General features: G+C 33.7%; 1 protein-coding gene across 2 annotated transcripts in view; it reads left to right on the top strand.

The window, feature by feature from the left end:
• The window catches only part of GPM6A (glycoprotein M6A), a 116,268-nt gene extending 108,364 nt beyond the window's left edge, over positions 1 to 7,904 (top strand). For both annotated transcript variants that reach the window (XM_063402180.1, XM_063402179.1), the window contains one exon: positions 5,161 to 7,904. In XM_063402180.1, the coding sequence (XP_063258250.1) occupies positions 5,161 to 5,313 (153 nt within the window). In that variant the 3' untranslated portion in view covers positions 5,314 to 7,904. The remainder of the gene's footprint in view (positions 1 to 5,160) is intronic.
• Positions 7,905 to 8,683: the final 779 nt, after the last annotated feature.

Genomic DNA, 8,683 nt, shown 5'->3' on the forward strand with positions numbered 1-8,683 from the left:
TCATTATTACATGACACCTTACAAACAGTAAAGGTAACTAAATGACAAATACATCTTTTCAGCATAGTTTTTTGTCTCAAGGCCACAAATAATATGTGTAATAGTAGAATAAAACTCATATTACCAATTTAATTGGGTTTTTTTAAACTGAAATTTTTCTGCTTATAGTTCCAAAAATGGTGACCATATAGCAATTATGATAATATATTATTAGTTTTAGGAAATTAAATCCAAGAGATCATTAGTTTTGCACTGTAGGTTTATTTTCAAGTGTATTCAGTAGATATCATAAAATGCTATTTTGTTCAGATGAAAATTCTTAATTTCAAACAAGAGTTTTGAATCCAAATAGCTGCCAAAAGATATTCATAACAATAACACAAAAAAATAGAAAAATACCACATCTTCAATGAAAACAAATTAAATACATTGTGCCACATAGCTGAAATACATATGAAGTTTTTAAAAAGACCCTTCAAAGCTCAGCACATCAAAGATACCATAGCTGTATTACACCAGGTAAAAATGCTCTTTGAATTAATTTTGATTTATTCACATATTTTTGAAAGCTTACCCATATCCAAATGTGCTTTCTCTCGAGTTTTGTGACTGCACAGAGGAGACATGATAACACTGTTTCAACAAAAATATTAATTAAAATTTTAAGTACCAGTAAATTGCATAATGTCCCAATGTTGCTAGACATATGTTTCATTAAATGTTTGAGACAGTTTTATACATATATTTCAAGTTTGGAACGATACTGTTTGTTTTCAACCTACCATTCTAATCTGTTAGATTAACCTGCTAAATATTAGCACATTCCACACTTTGATGGTGGTAATTTCTAAATCCAGCATACCAGACCACATCTGTAGGTTGAGACATGTGCTTCACACTTCAAACAGTAGCCCAAACACAATAGGACATGAGGGAAAATTCAGAATTTTGCAGATATTAACAGGTTCTCCTTTAAGGCGAGTTTACTTTCCCAAGGTAAAAATAATTTAAGGGAGGAAAAATTAATGTGAGGTCTTAACTATCTCATCTAGGAAGAAGATATCTTTTTTCTCCAGATCTTACTCTCAAATTAGGAGAGAGAGGTAATGCATCAGCAGTGAGAAACACTGTGCAGAAGTCATTTTAGTCATTGGAGAACCAGTGCCCTTCACTACATGTGCTATTTCAAGATTAATCAGAAATATGAAATAATGACATTTGTGTATGTTCAGAACACAATTGTGTAATTCAACAGGAAAATTAGATTAAAATACCAATCTTTTACAAAAGCAAAAGCTTATTAATATAATGCACTCTTAAAACATTTCTTGCAAACAATTACTTTAAACCAGAATAGTCCACCTGACTAAAGTGGTAAGTATATTGTATTTATGGCCAGCCAGTAACAGTAGTGCAACATTAGGGACACTGCTGAATAACTGCTGCATTGGTAAAATATGCTCTCTGAATTGACATTTAAAGTTATGTCATCACTATACTCCTCTGTATCCTCACTTCTGAATTTATAACCATTTGCAAGTGCCAGACTATTTAATATCTGAAGATTTCTTAAACCCTCTAACATCTTTATGTTTCTACAAAATTCCCAAAAGGATCAGCTTATTCATAAATGTTAAGTCCGTTTGTCCCCTGGATATTTTTCATGAAACTCTAACCTAAATATATATATATATATATATATATTGATATATATATATATATTTAAAAAGTAGTAATTTATTGCTAAAGCACCACAAAACTTGTAAATACTTGCAAAATTGTTTGGTCATAAATCACAAATTCCCCATATCTCTTGGTCTCAGATTTGTTTAGGAATGTTAGATTTTTTTTCACAATTCACTAGATACCTCTTTAGTCTGCAAAGGAGAATGTTGATTTTGGTTCAAAAGGAGAATTCTCCTATGTATTAGGACTGATGTATAGAAAACCTCATATTTTTTACAGTATATGTCAGGGAAAGTTTAATTTTATAGCAAAGAACACTGTCAAAGAGTTTATTTTTAAAATTTATCATTCTTATGTCAATGCAAGATGGGGAAAAAAGAGCTAAACCCGAAACCTGATAGAATCATTTATGTTGTAAATGCTTTTTGAGAGTCTTCATCATGGAAAAAATAGCCAGGCTTTTGAATCATATTTCATTTCTACCAGATATGATTCCGAGCAGTTTTGTTCTTTCTTACATCTGAATGGATAACAAATGCATATGGAAAGTTCATTACAATAATACCTAAAAATTTTGCTGTTGCCAATGCTGTGTTAGAAACGGAAGACATGAAGTTGTTTAAATGTAAGCTCTAGCATTCAAGAGTTGATTGCAAAGCTGATATACATTCCACCTGTGACGTTTTCCCAAAAATACTGTAGAAAAACTTAATTATGGGATGCACAATTTCCTTTCTCAAGTTACCATGTGTTACTGGTAATTCTTTTGCCTTAACTTCTACAAAAAATTATGCCCTGCAAGGTGGAGATACAATCAGTTTTCCTGAAATAGCAACAAGGGAAATGTAAGATGGTCTATTCTTTTCTCCAGTACAATTGTGCTCTTCTGCAGAGAATGAGAAGCCTATAAAGGGAGGAAGGAAAGTTATTTAGACTTGGGTCCTGAATGGAAAAATGCAACACCCTCCACCCCCCCAGACACCCTCCTAGGCTGCAATTCCACAATTTCTTAGCACTGAAGCATACTTTCACCTTATGAAGAAATCTAAGCAGGAATAGGTATGGAAAGACCCTGCACTGTCTTCCATATGTCTGTAATTGAAACTTCCTGAGGCAGGCTGTGGAAGCTGCCTGGCTTCAATTTAAATAAGCCTTGATGAGGGCCCCACTGGCTTCAGGCTATTCAGGTCATGGAATTGTGAAATGCAATTAGACAGCCACTTAGAAATGACCTCCTTAGTGTGGCAGTGTTATCTAGGAACTTGGTGTTAAAATAAAAAACAAAGGTGGTGGTACTGTTCAATGTATATGTCATTATAAAACAGGGATATATATTTGAGATTATATAAGTTAAAGTAGGTGTTTCCTGGCAAGTCTTCCTACTTACAGTGAACATGAACTCCAAGAGTTTTCAACAGTTATTATGGTGGTTTGATTCAGTAACTTCATAAAGAAGGGATGGGCAAAGCATGGGTGTTTAATGGTCAGACCGTTACCCATATACCTTTAAAATAGTCTATTTTTTAACAAAGAAAAATGCTGAGTGAAACTACAAGACATAAAGTTTAAGTTTGTCTCTTGCTGGGTCATTACCAAATATTTTGAGAGGATAAGAAAACTGCCTACACCATCCCATTTTCATGATAGATTCTTCAGTTGTAAGGATTTCTGGCAAATATGTTTTAAAAGGTCATGAGGATGTGAGTACACTGCTCAGATGCCCCCCACTTTCAGGATTCTCATGTTTACAACATTTGAGGTTCAGATTATATTTTTAACTGAAATTCCAGATTCAAAGGACCAGTATTTATGTTTTAATTGGGTGCAAATTCCAATTGATATGACAGAATTCTTAGGATTGCCAGCCCGCATATTTTATTTTTTCTCAATAATTTTGCTGTGGAGAATCTAAGGTGTTTCATTCAGTACAATGGGGATCCAGAACTAGGGTCTCTCATTTGATCTAGAAATGCCTGATGCAGAAAGTACACATTGTGAAAGCTTTTGGAAGAGCTGAGTTAGGATGGAAGGTGTTTCTTTTTCCTGTGTACTAAATTATGACTAGAGAGTGTTCCAGAGTGACACACATGCTCCCATTTCCAATATCTGTACTCACGGATTGTGTTGCTAGTGTTGTTCCATAAATATTAAGAGAATCCTAAAGATGTGTCAAAATACTATTCTCTAGGGATTTTTTTCCTAGAGGACAGATTCTCTGAACAACTTCCTTCTATTTTATGCTTCCTTAAGTCAGACAGTATTCCTCAAATAAAGATTAATTGGAAACTTGACATAAAACATGAGGATAAAAAAAGGGAACAATAATATCTGGCCTTTTTAAGGGCCTCAGAATGCTTTCCTTGATCCTATCTATCCAGAGTAAGAAACGTAATTTTGCCTGTACTAATCAGCAACCAACTGCCAATAAACACTTGTGAAAAAAAAGAAAAGTCCAAATAACCTTGGATATTGTAAAAAAAAAAAAAAAAAAAAAAGAAAAAAAAAAAAGAATGGATCTATTTATTTAGTATGAATCTAAGGTACTCACATCTACAACAGTACAACATGAACAGGAGAATTTGCATAATCTCAAAGTTCTTTATTATTATTTATTTAATATTATTTCATTTTCCATTTACTGAATCCCAGTATAAGTTTTTGATGTCTTAGAGAGGGGTGGAATATTTTGGATCTCATAAAATTGTCCATTGCTTCTGAGGAAGTAGATTAACATAAATTAAAGAGGTGGTCTCATCAGAAAGTGTCTGAAAGCCTGCTAAGGAAGGAATAAAGATCCAGAGAGTCCCAGCATAAACCGTTTGAATATCCTTGTGGAACATCTTTATTTTCTGACTGAGTACAGAGTAAACAGAGCATCCAATTTTTTTTAACTATATTTTCTCACGTTTTGCCTAACTGAACTTAGTTTTCCCCAGGTTGGCGAGTTGAATACAAAGCTGGAATTGTAATTGAAAGAAGTCACAGCTAAATGGAAAGACAATGCTAACTTAAACAAGAAATTAAAAAGCAAGATTTTCTGTAATTGTATTAGATATCAAATTATACGATGTGTCTGTGGCATATTTCTGTCTTAAGAACTACTTCAACAATACTTCTTCAGCGGAAAAAGTGCACAATAAATACATAAGCAGAATGTAATTTTGCAGACCAGCTGAAAAATGATGCATGAGTGATTTGTGGATTTTTCAGGTTTTAGTTTCTTTTTTGTTTTTTTTTTTTTTCTTGTATCTGTTGTTACCAACTACTAGTTATAGTAACAGTAACAGCTGTGGGACGAGTAATCTGAAGATTAACGAAGCCTGAATTTGCCACCATGGTCCTATAGTACTTCCTGTCACAATACCCAGCTCCTGCTGATGAGAACCCAGTCTCTGTCCTACAGCCTTCAAGTATACACCTGCTCTATCCTGACTACCTCTATTGTTTCTTAACGCTGTGTTACCTCTCTTACAGGTTCATTATCTCATGGTCTTGTCTGCCAACTGGGCCTATGTGAAAGATGCTTGCAGAATGCAAAAATATGAGGATATTAAATCAAAGGAGGAACAAGAGCTGCATGATATTCATTCTACTCGCTCTAAAGAGCGGCTCAATGCTTATACATAAAAGAAACCTTGTCTTACTTCCTAACATGTGAATGCTTTGTTGTTTAACTAAAGGCCATCCTACCATTTTAAAAACAATTGAAAGTGCTTCTCACAAAAGATAGTTTGGGTGACTTACATATCACCTACATACAATTCTTGGTTGTCTAGCACTTGGTTTCTTAATTAGTTCTTACTTTGTGTGACCATTCTATACCACAAAGCTCCTATATAGCCTTTCCCGAATCCCTTTAAGCTAATTAGTTCTGATAGGTCAAGGATACTAAACTATTGTCAAATACAACTATGTGTTTGATTTTTTTAATCACTTTGTATGTGTTATGCATAACACCTTTTGCATTGTTTCTTATATGTTTTTGGAAAAAAAGTAGCTTTTTATACTTTTTAGTTATGAGTTCAGTAACTACTTTAACTACAGGTATACTTCAAAGGGACCATTGTACATTATGTACAATATATAAAGAAAACATTCTGATGACTTTCCTTTATATATGGAAAACTTGCCAGAGGGGCCCTGATCAACTTGAATGAAGGTCCTAAGAACGTTTTAAACAATCAAAGGTGCAATTTCTAAATTTGTAATAGTGGGTAAAAAAATAAAAAAAAAGCGAAAAAAGAAAAAAAAAGAAAAAAAAGAAAAAAAGTGCTTCTTATCTTTGTTAACATTGTATTATTGATGTTTTTAAAGAATATTCTCTTGTTTCAAGTTCCATGGGTGATAATTCCTGTTTGTATTGTGAGCATGCAGTCCGTGGTGCTAACAATGCATGGCCACTTGCCTTTGAAGGAATTCAATACCACGGCTACCTGTTAACGAGTTATGGTATATAGACAACTGTTAATTAAGTGATATAGTTATTCATAGTTTTCTACAGAATAATCTCTCTTTAATTCAATGATGGTTATGCTAAATTGGAGCTGTCCATGTGATGATGTAAGAAATTACTGCTTAGCTACATTTATGAAAGTAATATATCTAAAATGCAGTGACCATAGAAGTCAGATGTCTTTTTACCTGCTTTAAAAATTTAAATGGATTGCACCTGTCTGAACTGTAAAAGGTATATCAAAGGAGACTTCCATAAATGTTATAGCTTGGCTTCTAGCTTTCCTACACATAATAGTTTACCTGTATTATGTTGAAGTAAGGTGAAAGACCACTACGAAGCTTATTATTTCAAAGTGTAGTAATATATTTGAACTTTTATTTTGACAGGAAAATGTTATCAGAAAGATAGGTCATCTTAATTTGAAAGAATTACCTATATCAAAAACAGAACAAAAAACCCTATTTAAGAAAAGTCAGTATTATTGGACCAAATTTGGTGGATTCTTTTTTTTTTATTTTGCCTATTTCTAATGCTACAAGAATGCTGTAAAGTGTCTTTTAAAGTGATGTAGCCTGACAAGACATTTTTGTCAGTGTTAAAAATCTTAGATAGTTTTGTGCACTTATTGGACCATTGTGAATTCTCTCTCAGTGTAAGTGCATTTCTAATAAAACTTCTTGAGTAAAACTCTTCTTTGTACTATTACTAGTCATGCATCATCAGTAATTTTTAACAATTCTTGTAGTAAGTAGAAGGTAATACTATAGTTACTTGTGGCATGATAATGCATTAAGTAGTATTAGTTGGTTGAGTTTCTTTCTTTTTCTTTTCTTTTGCTTGTTTTGGGGGTTTTTTGGTTGTGTTTTTGATTTGGGGTTTTGGTTTGGATTTTTTTTTACACTTAAGCTGTCCTACGGGGTCAACAGTTTTCTGATAATGTGCAGTACCGGTATTACAGTTCTGCAAAAAGTATTAGGAACCTCTTTTTGGATTCTATATTGTAGTGTTTCAGTTTTGTGTCTTAAAATGTTTGTGCTGATTTTTAAAATTATGTCTTTTAAACTCATGTAATGATGTTAATGCTTTTGGCTCTTCTCTGGTATTAGAGTTTGTATTTTCACAAAGAATGCTTTGTAGCAGGCATTACAATTAATCTGTTTTGTACATAAATGTGCCAACAGCTTGATGGTGGCGTTTTTGAAATGTAGAACAAAGTGCTTGCAAAATGTAATAAACACACTTGTGTACTTTGTGTTCTTGTTAATTCTTTGTGTAGTTTCTCTTTGCCTGTTCTGGACACGTCGCTGTAACTACAAATGGAAGAAGCTTGTTTATCCTATAGACCTTGCTAAGGCACAGGTTGCTTTGAATATGTCTCCTAATCAACATTTAGTGTCTGAAATTATATATCTTAAGACTAAGAGAGTAACATATTTTCTAAGAGCAGAGTTTCATAGTCTAGGAAGTGCCAGGTAGCAGGAGTCATACTTGCTATATTTTTAACATATCAAAAGAACAGTTGGGAAGAATTCCAGTTACTACAGTGTAATTTGGAATAGCTCAGCAGCAACTGATCTGACAGCAGTTTGAATATTGCTGAGGATACTGATTTCTGGATGTTACAGTAGCTTATACTTTGAAACCTCAATAACAACAACTCTACATTACTTACGTGCATCTAACATAATTTAAATGGTTAAGAGAGATCTATAGCTGTGCCAGCTAACATGATACCACTAAGAAAAATAACTTAGAAACAATTCCACAATGTGTTTTTTTCTCAGTTAACTAGCTGTTATGTAGCTCTTTGTGAGAACTTGTGCCATAATGGCAAACACTTTTTCAGGAACAGCACAAGCCAAGGGAGTAGAGGAGCTTCCCACAGCACAGCACATCAGTTGTAAGTGATTCACTTCCAAGTCTGCACATATTTGGTTTATTCTAGAGTCTTCTCTGTTTTTTGACAGCCTAAGTTGATTCTTCTTGGAGTAGGATGCATGGATCTTCTGTGCTTTATCTAAACTTGTGTCTATTATGTATCTTGTGCTTCTAAGAAACAAGAAAACCATTGTAAGTTAATCTGTTTGGCACCGAAATAAGGCTACATTTAAATGAGAATTTTCAATTTAAGAGGATTCCAGCCCTAGATACTCAGTTTTGCATGTTCATTACAGTTTACTATGCCCCATAAATACTACTAATAGCATGTTACAAAACAGATTCAAAAAATTATTTGAGGTAGTCATCCTTCCCAGTCCTTGTCTCCCACTGACATCACCCTCTTTTCCGTTGCAAGAGATTATTTTATCCCTCAGCAAGACTGTTTCCCCCTCAGCAGCAGTGTTTCTGCTTTGAGCATGAGCACATAAAACATTGAATCAGCATGATTTAGACAATGCAGAGCAGTGGCAGACCTGGGGCTGAGTGTTTACACCTTGGCAGAGAGAATGGCAATTTTTAAGCCAATGCACTGTATAATTAGGTGATGTAGTTGAAAACAGGAGATACTGAAATTATATGCCTATTTAATATTTCTAAGCA

This window comes from Prinia subflava, chromosome 7 (assembly GCF_021018805.1).
Source record: "Prinia subflava isolate CZ2003 ecotype Zambia chromosome 7, Cam_Psub_1.2, whole genome shotgun sequence".
In the NCBI taxonomy this organism is placed as follows: domain Eukaryota; kingdom Metazoa; phylum Chordata; class Aves; order Passeriformes; family Cisticolidae; genus Prinia; species Prinia subflava.